We start from the raw sequence: 20,633 nt of genomic DNA, 5'->3' as shown, positions 1-20,633 counted from the left end.
ATATTCGTGACGTTTGACATGCTTAGCGTGATGTACTAGCGCGTTGGTAGCATTCTCTCAGTTCCTGTAGTGAGTCACGTATGTTTAACAGACACTTAGTGCCTGTTTACATGGAGTGGGGGACCCCGGTCTAGTGGGGTAAGTTTCGTTTTCACGCTCTGGGGGACACAAAACAAAAGAAACTTACCCCACTAGACCGGGGTCCCCCACTCCATGTAAACAGGGTCTTAGGCCCAGTTCATACGTCGTGCTTCTGCCGTGCCGAACTTAATTCTTGAATTAAGTTCGACACAAGCACGGCAGAAGCACGACGTCTGAATCAAAGTTTTTAATTTAGTGCGGCAGAACAATTAAGTTCGACAAGGTCTGCCGTGCTACACGACTCTGGCACGGCAGCGATTCAGACGTCGTGCTTATGCCGTGTCGAACTAAATGCATAAATTTCAGAAATGTATTTTTCGCAGGAATTGTTATCTTGCGAGTCCCGCGAGTAGCTTCGAGGAAAAATGTCCTTCAATGAGCATGCGCATTGATTCTGTTTATTATCCCAGAGCTCCTCTGCGCATGACGGCCAGGAATCAGAAGCGTAATGGTTTAAAACAAACATGGCGGCTTTCCGTGCAAGTTTGCATGCTCCTTCCTCCTTGGTTGGCAGTGCTGCAGAGTCCGATAATTCATCAGAAGACGAACTACCTTTTGACGAAAATATTCCACTAGCTGGCTATAAAGAACAAGATGAAGAGGAAGACGAGGAAGCGATCGGCGATGTTGAGTCAGTGTCATCGAAATCGTGTTGTATACGACCAAGGATAAAATTAAAGGTGGCTTTTGATACACGAAACGTTTTCTTGAACCTCTGATCAGTGTATGTGTTCCATACTTCTTCGAACCATCCCTTGTTACGGGGAAGCCGTCGACATGATCGATCAGGAGTGGTTTTCTCGGAACAAATAAGAAGAGCAGAAAGAAAGAAAACTTCTAATAATAACATTCGCCTGACGGTCAAAAGGAAAAGGATTTTCTGCTGCATTTCTTTTCTTCTCCTCCTCGAGTTTTGTAAGAGTTTTAAAAGTAGCAATTTACGCTGGAGGTTACGGTGCGGCGCCATTTTCGTTACCGCTTACCGCTGTACTGACTACTGTGCGAACCCTGAATTAAGTTCGACTCTGGCACGACGTCTGAATTGAAGTCGTGCTTATGCCGTGCTTCTGTCGAACCCAATATTAATTAGGTTCGGCACGGCAGAAGCACGACGTATGAACTGGGCCTTAGTGAGCTTCCAGTTTTATGCAACATGTATTGCTGACTTACGATCGATCGACTACAACAAAACCCGGGTGACCACGTACTTGTATTCTCGACTACTGATCTTACTTTACCGCCAAAATGCAGACACACTCAAATCGACATGAGTATTTTGCCCGGGGGGAGATACTGCCATATATGGGCTATATACTAGGTAGTTTTGCATCTAACAGAAAAAGAAAATAACGAAAAAAAAAATGGAGTATTTTGCTGGCCAGGACCCGCGCTCTTGTTCTTTATATTTCGATTTGAATATTTGATTTCGGGCCCGAAAGTTTACCGGGACTATCGAGAAATGGGCTCTAGGGGCGGTTCCTGGCTATCAAACTACTCCATTTTGTTTCGTTTACTGATAGTTTTATCATGTAAGATGCAAAACTATTGAAATTTCTATAAACAACAACAACAACAAACAATTACGTGTGACCACAGGCTCAGATGTAGCGGATTGCGTAAGGCTGGCGGATCATGTGATGGCTTGCGAAACAGCATTCATTAAAGCATCAACAAGCGAAAATTATGACACAGAGTGACTTCCGCCTGCCGGCTGAAGATCAAAAGAACGCGAATGAAAGCATACAAAATTAGATTTGAAACTTGAAAGGGTGACTTAGAGAGTCTTTTTGAAAGCTAAGTCCAGTCGACTGTCTTCGACCTTTTGAAGTGGCCTGATTCACCCGCTAAAATGTCTGCCATAACTACCCCAGCATTCGAGGACACAGACAACCATTATGTGTCACCGTCTCGGTTTGGTCAGTATGGAAAACAGAAAACGGTGAAAATAGGGTTCTTTGAGATCCCCCTCTTCTGGGCCAACCTTTTATTTGCGTTTCTAGCGGTAACAGGTCAGGTTGGGCAGAACGTAAGCCTTCCTCTGTGGGTTGACTCTACAAACGCAAACACTTCAGGGCCAACGGTGGACAGCTATTTCGTCTTGTCATTTGCCAGTTTGTCCTTCGTCATAATATTTGGTCTGGGAACGTTGCTCATTCGGATTATGTCGCCTCAAGAACTCGGCGAAACTGAAAAACGCTTTCCTCATCGTCTGCTATTTTTGGTTGGCTTTTGCGATGCTCTGAATGGATTACTGGTTGTGTTTGCAAGCAAGGGATCGCGGACACCGCCATATCTTCAAGCGATCCTTGGAAACTTTATTATTCCACTGACTGTTTTGTTCAGGTGAGTTGCACAAATTGTTTACTTGAAAATTTATTCGTGCGGCCGGCATTGTCATGAACATCGAAGCGGATGATTTAACATTAAGTGGCCCCAGTGCCGTTCTACCTTGTATATAAACAGTAGTCACGCCAACCGATCACGCCATGATGTAAGGTTAATCCCGCTGAGAGAGCAGATCAGAGCAGACCAGACCCAACAGGAAAAATATCCGTATTTTGCTTGTAGTTGTATAAAGCAAACGACGCAATTTTAAATTAACGGTAAACGCAACGAACACGCTAAACTCAGTTTATACGTCCAGGCATTCGTCAACAAAACATGACAAAAGACGCTGAGCATTCGTTTGTGTTCATAAATCATTTGTCCACCAACCCTAGCGCGCAAGTTCAGCTGACGCGTGAACGATGTTATACTTTTCGCACTGTATTTCTCTTTTCAAAAAAAATCAGTTTTTCCTCCAAGTTTCACGCTGAAATTCCCGTAGAAGCTATCTCACTGCTTGATCCCGAATTACGCTTTGCATGCAACGGGGAAACAAAGACAATCCTTGCAAAGCCGCTCCCCCTCTTTAGCGTTGCGTGACATCCAAAAAACGGCTGCGAGGGAGACTACTGCAACGCAGGCTAAGAAGTAACAAAACATCTCCGCTGTTTAACCTCGTATACCCTGAACCCGCCGTTGTTTTGTTTTCCTGTTTTTTATTGTAAGATCTTTCTTCCTCTACCCTGCGAGCAGAGGTTTTTCTCTCTTGTTCTCTCGCATGGCTTTTAGCGTTTACGAAGTCGTTCGCGTCGCTTGTCAGTCGCGCAGTTCGTTTAAGCGAGAGAACGACTTCGTGAACACTAAAAGCCATGTAAGAGAGGAACTTCTGCTTGCAGGGCGCCCTTCCTCGTTTTCGTGTTCGTCTTTTTCCACACTGCCGAGATTCACCTAGCAGACGAATGATAAAGTTATCTATTAATGGCTCAGTCAATTCCAGGCGTACCCATCCCCTCCTGGCATTTGCATTTGGCAGTTTTGTTTTTGATGCATAAATAACCTTAGATGCACAAATAACCAAATTTTCTTTTCCATGGTGCTCCGCTATAAATACAGTAGATTACGTTTTAAAAGTTCACTTAATAACTTTTTTTAAAGTTTGTTTTCCGCAGCACTGAGCTATTTTATTTGACTGAGTTAAATTCGACGTCTGAAATCAACTCGTGCTACAGTTGTGTTTAGAGTCTTGCTGAAGTCAAGCCAGCTTAGAACGGCACGCATCAGCGGCATTAGCACGGCGTTTGAAACAGGCCTGATTCACCCTGGAAATCGCTTCTTATCTCATTTTTATTATGGATTGCATATATTACAAACACAATGATACACTGTGGAAAAGATGATAAAATTGTATTCTTTTACCTGAATAATACTTAGAATTCTCCTTTTTTTTCTAACACAACATACACGATTTATCAAGAAGAATGAGAAAAAAAAACCGGAGTGGAACGGCATTAAAAAAAAACAGCGAGCGAAGCGGTGGATTGGGGAGGGGGAAAGGGCTCTGAACCTTGACCTTTCCCCCGGCAAGATAGTATAGCTCGGTTCTTTGTAATAATATTTCCACCTCTATGTTGCAGGTTGCTCATTTTACGCAAGAAACCGACCCGTTTAAAGCTGTTATGTGCCCTTGTCGTGTTTGTCGGTCTTTTTATTTCCCTCATTCCAACAATTTTCCCACAAGTTGATCCCAAGGCAGAGAAAACAAAGAACGAAGCCCATGGCGCGTCAAGAGTGTTGTGGCCAATCATCTTCATGCTTGGATTTGTAAGTACCTCTTGTTTGTTCCGCACAAAAATCCCATAAAGTGAAAGATGGGAGACTTGAGCTCAGACAGAAAATAGGGAAACTTTTAAGGAACAAGATTGGTTCAAAATTAAGGTGTGAAAATTCCTTGTCTTCAGGCCTAGAATGCAGATAGAGGGGGTATGAATAAATCGTCCTTTCCCTGGCTTGCTGGTCTAAAATGTCCCAGTCTTCTCCCCTAAAGGGGTGACCTTCGGAGTTTTTATCTTTTCTTACTTGATGTAGTAAGAAGTCTAGCTGACATAGATCTTTATTATCACTAAAAAAACACCTTGTATTGTCTTACCTTGCAATTGCCTCCGATCAGAGCTTTGCTTAGTTTTTCTTTCACTTTCTCCCTAGGTTCCAGCAGCCGTTATGAATGTGTTAGAGGAACGGGGTGTAAAGATGGAGATTACGGAAAGCAAGGGATCAAAAAAGGGAATCAACTTGGTTTATTTTCTATTCTGGACCTCGTTGTACCAACTGCTCTGCGTGTCTTTGTTCTTTTGGGCGGATTTCCTTCCCTGGTATGGCCAAGTGGACAATATCAGAGAATTTGGAAAAAAGTACGTTCTTTTGTTTTGTTGTCAGGGCGAAAATTAGTTGGCTTGTCACACCACCTCATTTAAAAAGTGCGAGTTGGAAAGGGATTTTGCGCGTTTTTCCACCCAAATATGTTGCAGTAAGTAGAAGGTAGCCATACTTTTCGCAACAAAACTCCGCTGTACCCGTTTTACCGGCCCAACTCCAGTGTATGGCGCGACTCGCGCGCAATTTTATCCAATCAGAAGTCAGTATTCACGCAACTTGCAGCAACCTGATTTGTGGCAAGGCAGATTTGAATGTGTGGTGGTTAATGAAACGCGCAACATCACTTTTCAGCTCGTTTCCAATGCTGTTGTTGATGATCCTGTTTGGAGAAATCGGATTTATTTTTTTTTCATAAAGAGCGATCTTTTCTCTCGTCTTTTTTGTAGCTGGTGGTACGGAATTCAGTGCTTCTTTCACGGAGCAGGTTGTAGTTCCACATCAGGTATCAGAGGAACCATGTTTATCCTCATGTACGTGGTATCTTATGTTGGTGGAGCAAATCTTTTGAGACACGCTGAGGGAGCAACCTGGCTGGCGATTGTCACAGTAGAACGACTCACACTAAGGGACGGACCATTAGAAAACTTATGGGGGTGAGGGCGAAGTACAAAAAAATATATTCGCGCAAGGGAAAATTAAATGAAAAAAATTCTTGCACGCCAATTAATCCTAAAAAATATTCATGCTGTGGCCTAACAAAAATTCTTACATGGAATTTGATAACGAAAAAAAATTCCTGCGGCTCGAAAATTCCCCTCCGCCCCCCATAATTTTTCTAATGGTCCGTCCCTAAATTGACCTTCTCTGCGTGGAATTAATATTTTAGAAAGGAGCTGGTATTGAGTATTATTTTCCCTAGTCCCTAGGCCTCAGTTGCGCGTGGCCGATGCGTTTCGGGTCACGTGGTCCTAGCGAGTTTTTGAGGCTACGTCAGCGAGTTGGCCGACAAGTTTTTTCGTCGGATATTATGCACTAGCAATCTTACATATGTACCAAGTTCATTTTCCTGAAGAAAATGAGCCTGGGGCAATTTTCTTTAACTTCTGTTCTTCTGTGATATCATTATTCAAACTTCGTTCAAAATTTGAAGTCTTGCAAAGGGGAAACCATCACGCAAGACATAATAAATGAAATTAATTTATAAAAATGTCTTAGAATTATGGATTCTGTCCGAGAAACCTGGATTCTGAGGCAGGTTTCGCCATTGCCAGTGACGTTAATGATTTTTATTGCTTTTGTTTCACGTAGTCACTCGTTACACCTTTAGGATTCATTTTCTGGACTTTGTTCACTGAATCACCGTTCAAGTGGCACCCGGAAGGTCACGTGAGCACCTGGTTCAGTATCGGCGCGCTTGCGCTCATGGTTCCCGCCATTTTTGTTTACAACGTGGGGTAAGAATTAAATATCGTATTAACTAGAAAGACTAACTCCCTCGAATAAGCGCCGCATCATTCCACCTTCATTGCGGCATTAATTTTTTTCTTGGCATTCGTTGTTGTTTTCTTGACATCGTTAATGCTGCAGACTTGCCGACCCCTAAAAGTAAAAAAAAAATGTGAGATTCTGAACCTAGAGCTGCGAAAAGAAGTAAGAAATTAGTAAAACGTCCTGAGATGTCCCAAATTTCCCAGTAAAAGGACTTCCAGGTTTCAGTGGAGATTATGGTTACTGGAAATCACTATATTACTTTAAAGCTGGAGCAGTAAACATCACGATCAATTCTACAATTACATGTAAGGTTTTGTAATATCTGTGTTTTGTTGGCACCATCTTGAAACAAGAGAAACAGTAAGTCTGCACATTTGGTGGCAGCAGCAAGCCGCGGTAGGCTAAAAGAATGTAATCAAACGCGACCTACTCAGCCTACTAAGCGTTTTCTTTGGGTTGAGCTGGCTATCTATTGGAAACGAACTCTACAGGTCCAAAGTTTTTTGGAGTTTGACTTTTCGAGAAAGCGTAAAAAATCAGTTGTCAAATCGTGAGAGCGTGAAACAGGTTCTAAAATCGTGAGTGGCAAGTCTGATGCTGATCATAGTTTAGTGGGGTGGAGCTGCTTTTCGGCTGAAGAAACGCGTGTAACACTACTAAGGAGGCCTGTCTCAGTATATTGGGCCTTTATTTTGGAAAGAACAATAATAGACTCAATTTCGACAATATGGAAACTTTTTAATTGCATCTTTTGGACATTGGGTCTATATTAGTTTGAGGGTTTTTTTTAGTCGGTCGAATCCCGAGATAAATTTTCCTGGAGGTAGAACTGTTTTAAAAATACCCTCTTCTCATAATGTAGTTTGTTTCTTTGTTTTGTTTTTCCTTTCTTTTCTTTAATGGTAAAGATTTCTCGCGCGCTCTATCGGCCATTTTCGAACTGCTTGTGAGCAAGCGCGAAGCTGCGAGGGTTCGCGTCTCCTGTCGCGTGCCTCTCGCGCGTCTACTTTTCACGATATCCCCCAAAAGGAGAGCTTGCTCGTAGGCTACCAGTGGGACTGGGACAGGTCAGTCAGTGTTGTATCGAATTGCATTATGGCACTCTTTTGGGGAAAATATTTTGACCCAGAGTACTCCAGTGCAATTTTTGTGTTATCATTAAAATATGTGATAGCGTCCCCAAAACATCCCCATTGCGCAATTCGTACCCATCGAGTCTCACTCAAAAAGTCAAAATGGTCAAATTTCATCTAACTCTGTTTTCTTTGTATTCTTTTAGAGCGCCTGAGATTTCCTTAAATGCAGGTGAAGACCACAAGGGGTTTATCCATTCAGATTCTATTGGCGAATACAACTCTGTTGAAGGTGGCTTACATCAACCTCTTCTCTCAGACGCCACTCAGCCAACTAGCTATAGCGTTTAATACATGACGCGAATTCCTCAATTAATGGTATTACCCTTACCCTCTCAAAGAGGTTTTTAGAGATAATCTATAACAAACAACATTGCAAATGAATATTACTAGTGTGGCCGAAAATTTGAACTCGAGAGTACAGTACCTAGAAACGAATCCCGGCTTGTTCACCACCTAACCACGCCCTAAGCAATTCTTCTTGTTTTTACTGAGTTTCATTTAAAATTTCATGTGATTATTGGCGAGTATAACGAGCTGCAAGTTTATAAATAAACAGATCCACTAACAGACACAAAAGGCTTTATTCTAGCCTCTTAAAATGCCTGTCTTCCTGTCCAATGGTAATCATTGGAGACATCAAGAAACAAGAGAGAATGAACTCCTTCTCGATCTTTCGAAAAAATCTTTTTTCAGTGCAATCTTCTTAGCTTGTTCCTGACATTTAGATACCAGATAGCCTGCGAACGCACACTGACGTATTTCTGGCCGTCACTTCTTTTGGAAATCCCCCACGTCTCTCTACGTTTGCAAGGCTCAGATTTTGTATATGTCGCTCGCACAAGAAAGATACACACTATTTAAAGGCGACTTACAAAATAATTTCCGAGTTCCAAGAACTCTCACTTTCAAAACGAGCCTAAGTGCTTGTGGAATTTAAAATGAATTATACTGTATTTGCAAGAGAATAATAAAAAAAAAAACTTCTTCATATCAATAGCTTCACACTTCAAAACACCTTTAAAACAGAGGCTTGCGGTAACTCAGAAATGGCCCATTAGTTTCGTCCTAGACCTCCTCAGTTGATCGCCATATATACAATAAAAATATCAAAAAAGAGTAAACAGATATTTCAAGTAACAATGCATACATTGTGATGCGGACATAGTTGCGCGACCATTGACCCTTCACGGCTGGTTTGTTTAGTTTGACATGAAAGAGTTTAATCCGGAAGACAAAGTAGGTAAGGTAAGGTGAAGGCGCACACAAGCCAAAGGCCCAAACGGCCCGGAGCTTATCCCGGTTTCCTTAGCATGAAGCACGCCTAGGACTGCTAGGAGTATTGCTACTCCCCCCTGGACAAGATGCTAGTCCATCGCAGGGTTACCCTCAGTACTGAGTATGTCGCCGGTATCCATTTATACACCTGGGTGAAGAGAAACATGTCAAAGTGGAGTAAAGTTCCTTGTCCAAGGAAACAACGCGACGGGCGAGGCTTGAACCCCGGAGTTCGAGCAGAGGTGGTATTAAATTAAGCGCTCGGCCACACATGCCTCCACTGAAAACAAAGTACTTTTCTTAAAATAGCCTGAATTTCAGACGTTTTCTACGAGTCATCATTACTCCATCAGTAACAGTAAAAACGACTCGAAGTAATCGTCTAGGATATTGTTAAAATAGTTGTTTCTCACTCTTACACCAGTGTTATTAGTCACGAGCTGTCGTGTTCGGATATTTTGCCATATTTCTGATAATTACCAATAAAACTCTTGACTGAAAATTAGAGGAAAATCCTCTCTTCCCGAAACTTTCTGTTTCTCATCGACATCTACCCTCCCCTCTCCCACCTTAATTTCTCTGTTTCCTCCCCTGAAAAATCCCCTCAGCCCTCCCCATTGTTTTTCTTTATTATGGCACCCTGCAGAGTTTTGCCGGTAATTTGACATGACAGAAGTTATGTAATCCGATCCCAAAACTGCAGATGAATCGGTTTTATGCTAGCCTGCGAGCAGGCTCATTCGTATTTTTAAAAAGATCTCCACGGGACGAACAATTCCTTGCTGAAGGTTTTTGGTTTTGAACTCGACTGAAGCCAGGGACTGAAGACCGGCCGGCGGACCCCAGCGGATTTATAGCTCGACCCGGCCGAAGTAAGCTTATCTCTTTACGCCATGAATACTTCTCCAGAAGATTACGAGCCACCTGTACTAGACAACTTTGCCTCTGCAGAGAGTGTTCCACTTTTTAGATCTTCAGAGAAACAACCTCGAATAAGGCATTTGACATCATGTTGTTATTCTTCACGCAATTTCGCCACACTTCTGTTTGCCATAATGAGCGTGACAGGGCAAATAGCACAATACGTTTCACTACCATTATGGATAGACAGTACATCACAGCCAACGATCTCTTCTACAAATCAATCGATAAAATGGAAACCAACAGTGGACAGTTATTTCGTAGCTTCATTCGCTGCTCTTTCGTTCGTAATTGTATTTGGCTTTGCTCTGCTTTGCTGTAATATCATTTGCCCAAATAACTTCACGGAAATAGACTGGAGTTATCGTCGTTTGCTACTCCTGCTTGGTTCCATTCAAGGAGTGTCCGCTCTATTTATTGTGTTTTCTAGCAGTGGGAAAAGGACACCTCCTTATTTGCAGGCAATTCTTGGAAATTTCAGCATTCCCATAACACTATTGTTCCGGTAAGAATCAAGTATTTTGGGCAATAGACCTATCAGCTTGTAAGTTTTGTTTTCCCAATACAGGTCATGTGATAATACTGTAGAGAGCTGTTTCTTTTCAAATTTCGTCTTATTTACTATTCTTATTCCTTGAGACCTCTATTGGGAAAACAAACATACAAGCTAAAGAGATCTATTTTGCAATTGCATGCATGTAGCAATTATGCAAAGCTGCCATATATTAAGTTAAATATTTTACTTTGAACTCACCATCTGTCTTCTCATTGGCTAAGATCGCCTACAATTAATTTTGGAAATCAGCGCATATATGAAAACTCAGCCGTTGAGACCTCAGACTCCTAGATGTCTTGAAGACTCATGTCTGGAAAACTCAGACCCCCAAAAAACTCAGACCCCTTTTTAATATGGATATGATCAGGGATGATATCACAGGGTGATTCAGGTCGACCATGACAATACCCCATCCTTCAGGGAATGACTGTGCATTTTAAAATTGGCGAGAGTTTTTCTGTTTGTTGGATATAACATATCAAAAATCCTAGTGACCTAGAAAACATCTGTGCCTTGGAAATAATTTGTTGTGCCTTGACCTGAAATGAACGAAAACACGCATTATACAACCTGGTTAATTATGGACACCGACGGGACATGTCATAGCATCTGTTGTTGACTTTAAAACCTTTTCCTCTCGTTTGTTAGCTGGCAGCTGACTTGTTTGTTTCAATATGGTAATCTATATTGTGACATGGTGAAAGTATCATGCAATGCCTCCCATCCACGCCCCCCGGCACCCTCTCTCTCGCCTCTCGCTGCTGAGTCAGTTGCATGCACTCTGCTATCTCAAAAAATAACAAAAATAAAAGAGAGAGAGGGACTGCTCGTGGTCTATGGTAAGTTATAATAATTTGAAAACATTGAAGTTAAGGTCTGTGTTTTCGAGGCACCCAAGGGTCTTGGTTTATTGGGGGTCTGAGTTTTCGTGACACCTCAACCTACAGATTCTGTAGGTAATTGGCATACAATGGCATGATTTCCAAGAGCATGTCATCGGTATGTTTGTCATTATTTTCTTTAAACAAATTATGATTATTGAGTAAAAGTCAATATTAGATTTGTTTGTTTGTTTGTTTGCTTTTTTGTGGAATCTTGAAAATAAGGTCTTGCTAAGAGGGCTGAGGCCAATAACACTTAATCAGACCTTGATTATTCCAGATATCACAAAAACTTATTAAGTGGACATGCATCCCCTATAGTTATGGCCCCTACGTAGTTCCTGTAAAGCTGATTAAACTATCCTCCAATTATAGTGCTGAATCCACAGCTAAATTACATATAATTTCCCTGATGACAAATCGTGTGTTAAAAAGGGGTTCCTAAAAGCCAAAGTATCCCAGGATTGATTTATATGAGAAAAGTGGTGAAATGAACCAGCCTAACTAGTTTTTCACATGCATGCTTATGTGAAATATATGGTGTGAAAAATGTTTATGTGCAGGTCTCAGTAATATTGTACAATAAGAATTTGTAGTGCATGATTTTTGCAGGGGTACAGTTTTGAACCCAGGCCTCAATAGAGATGGTACAGCTGACTCAGTTATGACCAGTGCTTTAATTATTAGTGAACGGATGCTTCCACTCAGAAAACCATTTTGACAAGAGAAAACAAGATTGACTATTCCAGAAGTTGGGCTTGGGCGACCTCCAATGCTTGACACAGTAGATCTGTTCAGCTTGTAATGTTTTGTTTTCCCAGTAGAGGTCCCAGGGGAACTTGACCCTTTGTCTTTTCATAAATCATGCATAGATCATGCATGTGAATAAGACAAAATTTGAAAGAAACAGTTCTCTAGAGTGTTGTCACATGACCTGTCAAGGGAAAACAAAACAAACAAGTTAAAGAGGTCTATTCATGGCAGAGCCCTCCGTTTCTCTCCAGAAGACAAAACTAAGGCGAGGCTCTTCTTGCAGGGTGATCTAGGCCCTCCTGCATGCTGTAACTAATTGATCATTGTTGTTGTTTTTTATTTCAGGTTTCTTTTTTTAAAGAAGATTCCCACCATGAGAAAGCTCCTATCTGCAGCCTTTGTTGTCCTGGGTCTTTTTATTTGTCTCATTCCGACAATATTTCCATGTATAGATCCCAAAGCCTCAACCAAGCATGATCTGGGAGGAGCAACTGGACTTGCTAGAATCTTTTGGCCCATAGCTTTTATGTTTGGATTTGTAAGTAGAAATTGGTTTCTTGCAAGTATTATATTGTATCTTAGTGTTTTTTGGTTTCCTTTTTTTATTTTTGTTTGTGGCAATACCTGCTGTAAAGTAGTGATACTTGCAGTACTGTAATCAGCTAAGCATATTAGACCACATTAAAAAAGGTTACTTTCTTCCTTACTTTACTTACAAGCAGTACTTATAATATAACCAGTGACTCTTCTTGACTGAATGTCTGATTCATTCATTACCTTTGTCATTTGAAGAAAAGAGAATTAAAGTGATATCCTAAGTATATCAATCCTCTTATTAGCATTTTTGTTATCACTTCAATGTAAGGCTATGCTCACACTATATACCAGGTAGATTTTCATGGTGCTATGACAACCCTCAAAGTTGCGACCATTTTGGTCGCCATGGTGCCTAAAGTTTTGGAGCTGGCAACTTGATTTGTAGAAAAGTCTCCCTAAACCAAAAGAGTTAGTTGCCAAATGGCGACCAAGCAAAAACTTTAACTTGGAGGGTTATATGGAAAGCTATTGGTGAACACCTCTCTGATATGCGACTCTCTGCTTTGGCGAGTGATGTGACACAGCTTCTCTCTGTCACAGAAATTGCGCTGCCACAAACTTTCTTGTGTGTGCAGTGGACAGAAGCTCCATCCAGTACGATTTCCATGGTGGTACAAACGCTTTGTTGCATATATAGTGCGAACCAAAAATTTCACACCTCTGTTAGTGACATATACAGAACTCCTATGGTTAGGTTAAGATCATAAAATTAGTTTGGCTGACAATTTGATGGCAAATGATTAGTACCATGTAGTAACAGTCTTTTATATGGCCTGCCGGAGTATCAACTCAATAAGCTACAGCGTGTGCAGAACATGTGTGCTAGATTAATATGCAATGAAAGTAAAATATTACCACATTACTCCTTTATTAGTAGATTTACATTGGCTGCCTGTAAAGTTCAGAATTGAATTTAAAATCCTGTTGATTGTTTTTAAGATTTTTAAGGGCTTATATAGCACCTTCATACTTAAGATTTTTAATTACTCTTAAGCCTGTATATAAATATAATTTAAGAAGTTCCAGCGACAGTACCCTACTTAGTTATCTGAATGTTAAGCCCAAGGCAACTCTCGGTGAACGGGCCTTTCTGTTTGCTGCACCTAAGCTATGGAATGCTGTGCCGAGATTTATTAGGGAATCCATTTCAGTTGACACTTTTAAGAGAAAGTTGAAGACTCACCTTTTTAAAAAAAGCATTTTGTACCACTTAGATTATAAGATTGTATTTTTAGCTTACTAGACTATAAATAATTTTCAGCTTATAATTTTTAAGATTTTGCTAACAGATTTTATCTTTTTAACTTTTAGCCATTAGTTTTTCTATTCTATATCTATATTATCATCTTATTTTATCATTTTTACTATCATAATTATTCATAATTTTTATTAGTAGTAGTATTATTGTTTTGTTTTTGTTTTTTGTTTTTTTTTCCCCATGGCGCATTTGAATATATTTATATAGATATTTGCGTCTTATAAGTTTTTGAAATTAATTAATTAATTACCATGCAGCTGACTGTTGACCAACAGTCGGCCGACAAACGACTGACAGTGAGCCAACAGAGCAAGGGAATTAACTTGTATATTCTGAGTCAATTTCTGCAATCTGTAGAGACATTCCAGAACCAATCGTTTGATAACTTTTTGCTTGAAATAATCCCTAGATGTGATGTGATGTTTTCATAAATAATTTTTTTTACATAAATGTTAATATGTAAAATTGTAAAAAAATAATATGCATTAAGGTAATTTTTTATTTCATTTTCAGTAAATAATTAGAATTACATAACTGTTAACTATTTCGTTCTTGTTTTGTTTTGTTTGTTTGTTTGATTTCTTTTAAGGGAATTACAGGCACTGCTTTTATTGTTGAAGAGAAAGCTGTGAAAATGGGAGGAAATGTCGGCCATAATTCTCAAGCTAGCTTGTTATCTGTCTTGTTCTGGACCTCATTATCACAATTTCTAGCTTTGTTGCTACTATTCTGGACTGACATAATCCCTGGCTTTGGACATACAAACAACATTCATGAATTCATTGCCAAGTGAGTGCTTATGAATAGCAGCCATTATACACCTTATATAATATTTCAAAATCTCAGTGGCACTGTTTAATTTTAATTTTTTTAATTTTTAATTTAGGCAAAATTAAACTTGAAGCAATGCTGGTCAGCAGTCTCCTCAGCTATACAAGGGGTGGCCTGATGCCTCTAGCAGGGGCACCTCGTGACTTATATATGCAGTTGCTTGCTTGCAGTTCGTCGCAAAGTGTTGTTGCAATAGCTTGCTGTTTGCATGCCATTTTGTGCTTTGGGCTTTATGTTTGTTTGTTTCATTTCTGGCAGATTCGATTCAGCATTCGTCAATTAAAGTATATTTATCTGCAGTTCACTCCTTGCACAGTGAGCAAGGTTTTCCTGACCCTTTGCTTAATTGCCTGCGGCTTCAACGGGTGTTAACAGGGGTCAAGGGTTCCCAAGGTTCCCCGGCTGCTCGTCACCTTCCGATTACCTACATGCTGGGTTATTTTGGTTTTCTCAGTGCTGCAGAATTTACAGTCCCCAATTTAGCTAGCTTTTCTCCAGCTAGTCATCTGTCAGTAACAGACATCACAGTGGATTTGCTCCAGTCGCCAACCTGCCTCCGTGTTCGGATAAAAGCGTCAAAAACAGATCCATTCCGTCAGGGTTGCCACATCCATATTGGTCTGGGAAGGGCACCCCTCCGCGCAGTTCAGGCTTAGCTGGCTTACCTCTCCTTGCGAGGAAATGTCCCTGGCCCCTTGTTCTTACTGGCCAATGGTCAACCTCTGTCTCGCTCAATCCTGACTGATTGGCGGCGGCAAATTTTCTCCACCGCAGGGATTGAGGGCAATTTGTCCAGCCAAGGCTTCCACATTGGGGCAGGCATGGTAGCAGCTCGCAATGGTATTCCAGACCACCAAATTCAGGCTCTTGGACGTTGGCCTAGCAATGCTTACCAGCTTTATATCCGCACACCTTCTGAAGCTCTTGCGGGCATCTCTAGTCAGCTCGTTTGACATCAGGTGTCGTTGCCATTTGTTATCCACAGCTCCTTTGACATTGCAGTCGAGTTAAGTACTGAATTGCCCTGGGCTTGCACCGCGGTTTTTTGGTGTTGCTCTCACTGTCAGCTGAATTCCGTTGGTAAGTGTGTTGTCTGTTTTTTTTTTTATGCAACTGCTGCAGCTTGGTGCTTGGGGTTGTTGGAGTCGCAGGTTCCATTTCATCCTTTTTTACTGGCCCCTCCTTTTTCAAGCACCAAGGAGATTTTGGTTGGGTGGGGCCGCACGCAGGGTTGCCATGGATACCTCCTCCTCATGCTAAAACATTGCCCGGCTCCACCAACTTTGTAGGCACCAATGCCCAAGCTCATCTATATATTGGTGATGAGTTTAAATGTGGCTAAATGTAATTTAGGCAAAGTTAACCTCGAAGCAATGCTGGTCAGCAGTTTCCCCAGCTATACTAGGGGTGGCCCGATGCCTCTAGCAGGGGCACCTCGTGACTTATATTCGCAGTTGCTTGCTTGCAGTTCTTCGCAAAGTGTTGTTGCAATAGCTTGCTGTTTCAAGCCATTTTGTGCTTTGGTTTTTTCCCATCCCGCCCTCCCTCTTAAGGTATGGGCCAGGTAAGTATTGGTCGGTAAGTATTCCACTGAATTGTTCAGTGTGACTGTGCCTGGTGGGGGCCGCTCGCAGGGTTGCCATGGATACCTCTTCCTCATGCTAGAGCATTGCCTGGCTCCACCAACTTTGTAGGCACCAGCGCCCAAGCTCATCTAATTGTGATGAGTTTAATTATATTTATGCTAATTAGCCTTCTTGCCTCAATTGCACTTGCTGTAGAATTAAAGAGATAAATTTTACCTTAAAATGAGGCATCGAGGGTTAGTCATCATAAAGACAATAATAAAATGATTTGATGCCATCTCAGAATAAGAAAAATCAAACAAAGTAACAGTATTTGTTGTTTCAAACGTCGATCATTATCAATATTATAATTTTTTAGGTGTTTCTTGTCAAATGCTTTATTTAAGTTATATTATTGGGTTAGAGCCCTATAATGTGATTTCTCAGAAAACATTAAAATAGTAAGTTAACATAGCTTGCATGTGCAAACAACATTGGAGAGTTCAGATTTAAAAATAAAATTTTTGCATGTCCTATTGTTTGTTGTTGTTCTTTTTTTCACTCAAAGAACTTATTAATAATAAAATAACTTTGAATTAGGCTAGGGGTGGTCAGATATCAATTCTGTTGATACAATCACTCCTACCCCTGCAAAAAAAAGCCGGGAGAGCCAAGAAAAGCCAGGAGATCCTGGCTTTCTTGGCTTTTCCAGGCTTTTTCCTCAAAAAAGCCTGGAAAAGCCAAGAAAAGGAAGGATTTCCAGGCTTTCTTGGAAAGCCTGGGTTGTCATTCCAGGAAAAGCCTGAAGAGCCAAGAGTTCACTCTTGGCTTTCACAGAAAGCCTGGAATTTGATCACTCTATCAAGAGCAAGAAAAGCCACGAAAAGCCAGGATAACTGAAAATTTTCCTGTCTTTGAAGGAAAGGCTGGAGTGACTAACTGCAGTGTTGCCAAGAATAGCCAAGAAAGCCAGGAATGACATTTACTGAAATTTAAATTTCCTTCCTTTCAAGGAGAGGCTTAAAACACACACAACCACACAAGAAGTGTAGTAACGTTAGCATATATCTATAAGACCCTCCACTAATACATGTACTTCCACACAGTGAAATGTTTATTAGCTGGACTTAAAATAATGATTTGTCAAAGTTTTCTGTCTGTCTTTGTCAAGTCAGTATTTGGTATCTGCCCAAGGAATTCTTAATAGTATATGGATTATTTTGTTATTCAAGGGTTATTTGAAAAGATCTGTTGAAACAAATTTGTTTTCATTTTAAAGAGGGAAAATAATAAAGCAAAGTTTCTTCAGCTGAATGTTGAAGATGAACTCCTGACTATGATACCAAGCAATGATCAATATAAACAATGTAATTGCTAAACAATCGTCTTTTAGAATCAATAAAATTAAAGTAACGATGAAGAAGATGTTGTAAGCTCAAATTTTTTATTTTCCTGACCATTTGTTTTTTGCTAGCTGGACTTTTGGATTTCAGTGTGTATTTGGTGGAGCAGGTTGTTCCTCTGTGCCAGGTGTACTTGCATTTCTGTTTATCCTGGGTTACATCATGGCAGTCAGTGGATTTGCTCTGCTTCTGCGCTACGCTGAAGGAGCAACATTGTTAGCTATAGTGTTGGTGAGTGTACTTCATTGTCCTTTAATCCTTTCACTCAATTTCATTTGTTATACTACTACAAGAGAAATTTCTGCAATTTGATTGGCTCAGAGCAGTGGTATTTCAGCTTAATTTGAAATACCTACATGTGAAAATTACAGCTTTATGGGTTTAGTATAAACAAATAATAACATGATTTGTATGTGATATTTGGCATAAATACCACTTGTGATATTTGAAAACTGTCTCAAATTTCACTCGCCTAACGGCTCGTGAAATTACGAATAACAATTTTGAAATATCACTTGAGGTATTTATAATGCCAAATATCACTACAAATCATGCTATTACCTATACTAATTCATAAAATAGTAGCGTGTGAAATGTGGTCATTATTTATTTATTTATTATTTACTCATTTACTATTATTGTAATAATCATAGTTCCTTTGCCCGAGCACCCACTAGTGCAGGAATTTCCTGATTCAGCCCCCGTTCGATATATTAAAATTCTAATGTGACTCTGAGGCTTTTTTCTATATTTGGTTTGGTTTTCCTTGTGCTCAAGTCCCTTCTGGGAATTGCAAAACAATGGAGGCTTAAAAAGTTTGTAATTTTGACCCTAAAGTCTCAGAGTCATGTTAGAATTTTAATAAATCGAACGTGGACTATTAAGTCAAAAGATTATTTTTTTGTGGGGGGGGGGGGGGGGAGGAGATAGGGGAGGAAGGGAGGGGGTGATTACCTTGAATCATAAACTCAACCTAGAGGGTCAGCAGATGTCCTTAGTCTGAAGTATCACTTGCCACCCATCCAGCTGCGTAGTTAGGACAACAAGCTGACAAACCTCCTGAACAAGCTTGGTGACAAGCCCAAAGTGTGAACGATACTTTTAACTGAAGAGTATTTTTGTTTTTATTTCAGTCATTATGCACTCCCCTAGGGTTTGTATTCTGGATGTTGTTTCAGGAGCACCCATTCCACTGGAACCCGACTTTACACACAAGTTCATGGTTCAGCATTGCTGCCTTGCTAATTATGATTCCTGCTGCTTTTATATACAACACTGGGTGAGTGTTAATTTATTAGTTTAAAAACTAGACTGTAAGCAGTCCACTCCATGCATAACCGCACTTTAATTTCCTCCCCTCTCTTTTTGCTTTTCGTGCCTCATTTTTTTTTTTTGGCTGGGCATTTGGTAGGCTTCATTTTGGTGGAAAATTTTTCAGGGAAGGTTTTAGGATCTTAGGATTAGATGAAAGGAAAGGTAGGTGGGCAGTGGAACAATATTTTCTTGGAAATTTTCAGGTCAATGTTAAACGGTTTTTTGCCTTTTTCTTCGGTGTCCTTTACTGCCCCTTCTGGTATGGTTTGAAAGATCTCTTCACTTTGCACTTCACTCCTTGACCATTAAAACTGATGATGTCACAAGCAGTAGAAGGGATGTGGATCCGCACCGGTGGTTACGGGCAGCTCAGGGGCGAATTTGTTGAAAGAAAAGATGCACTGCAAGCAGTAAATCAGAAACACATTTGTTGAATTGATGATAGCTTATTTTATTGTGTTTATTTGTTATATCATTATGTCAGCTAATCTTGTTCAAATATTAATATTGTTGTGTAGTGGGGAGACTCTATTTTGATGACTTCTTTGTTTCTTTTTTGTCTTTGTGCATGCTGCAAGCTTTTACACTACACTTAAGATAAGCCATATAAATATTGCGAAGTTCCCCAGTGATTGCATCACTTTATATCTCCCTTAGCTCTTTTTGGTCATCTCTTTTTCCATTTAGGATTATTATTCTTGAAGTGCATTATTATTATTTTTATTCCTTTACACAGATCACCAGAGAGAGAAAGGGAAAGACAAGAAATGGCTCCTGCTAATCCTTGAAAAAAGTTTAAAAAAAAGTTATATTGACAATAAATCCAATTTGAGCTTATAATTAATTACCACTCAGAATTTGTAATAAATATAAATTAATTGGCACCTAGGACACTTTCCAAAAGTTAGAACTTGCAGGACAAGCCGATCATTCAAAATGAAATTTAAGTTTCAGCTGTAGGCCCCAGGGTGCAACGAAAATCATTTTTACAGCTTGCCATTCCGGCAAGTTGAAGCTAGCATTTACTAGGCCAGACGTCATTTCAGCTAGCCCCAAAAGCTTTTTGACGAGCAGAATTGATTTCACAGTTCTTGTTATTAGAATTCCTCAAAACACATCACTTGCCCGTCGGGCAAGTTAAAAACAGAATTCACTAGCCCGATAGCAAAATCCACTAGCCCCGGGCTATCGGACACTACTTTCTTTGCACGCTGGTAGGCCCTTTTGTTAAAATTCCATCACTCAGGATTCGTGACAGTACAGGTCATGGAAAACCTGGTAAGTCATGTTGAACTGAGTTATTTAAAAAATATATATACATACTGTATATCATAAACGAGATTTAGTTTTGAAACTAAGAAGGTCATGAAAAACTGGAGAAGGTCATGGAGAAAGCCGTGGAAAATTAGGGAATGTGAAGAGCTCACTACAAACCCTGTCACTTCTATGCATTTTATTTAGATCATTGAGTAGACTGGTCTGTCTTGAAAGAAGCGTCCCTACACTTTTTTTGATTGCTTCATTTGTTCGGAATAATATACTACGTTCTCTTGTCCAAAATTTATCAAGTGCAAAATTTGATGAATTCCTTTTGCTGTCCTTTTTTTTTACCGTATTTATTCGAATAAGCGCCCAACCACGAATTAGCGCCCACCTCCAATAAGCGCCCATCCTAAAGGCAGAAAAAGTTAATAAGCGCCCAGCCTCGAATAAGCACCCACCCCCACCCCACTCCCTCCCACACAAACTCCAATAAGATAATAAGAGACCCTCCCGAAGACGGAGTTTTCTTCAGAGTATTTTACAGAAACCT

General features: G+C 40.3%; 1 protein-coding gene across 1 annotated transcript; it reads left to right on the top strand.

The window, feature by feature from the left end:
• Positions 1 to 1,751: 1,751 nt before the first annotated feature.
• Positions 1,752 to 19,657, top strand: LOC140944708 (uncharacterized). Its single transcript, XM_073393826.1, has 12 exons — positions 1,752 to 2,484; positions 4,101 to 4,287; positions 4,669 to 4,874; positions 5,286 to 5,445; positions 6,148 to 6,293; positions 7,610 to 7,748; positions 9,599 to 10,167; positions 12,198 to 12,390; positions 14,297 to 14,496; positions 17,578 to 17,737; positions 18,640 to 18,785; positions 19,557 to 19,657. The coding sequence occupies exons 1-12, from the start codon at positions 1,991 to 1,993 to the stop codon at positions 19,606 to 19,608; spliced, it is 2,652 nt and encodes an 883-aa protein (XP_073249927.1). The 5' UTR covers positions 1,752 to 1,990; the 3' UTR covers positions 19,609 to 19,657.
• The last annotated feature ends 976 nt before the right edge of the window (positions 19,658 to 20,633 follow it).

The sequence above is a fragment of the Porites lutea genome, chromosome 7 (genome assembly GCF_958299795.1).
Source record: "Porites lutea chromosome 7, jaPorLute2.1, whole genome shotgun sequence".
NCBI classification, from domain to species: Eukaryota; Metazoa; Cnidaria; class Anthozoa; order Scleractinia; family Poritidae; genus Porites; species Porites lutea.
Note: the sequence above shows the minus strand (reverse complement) of the source record. Positions and strands in the feature narration are given on the sequence as shown.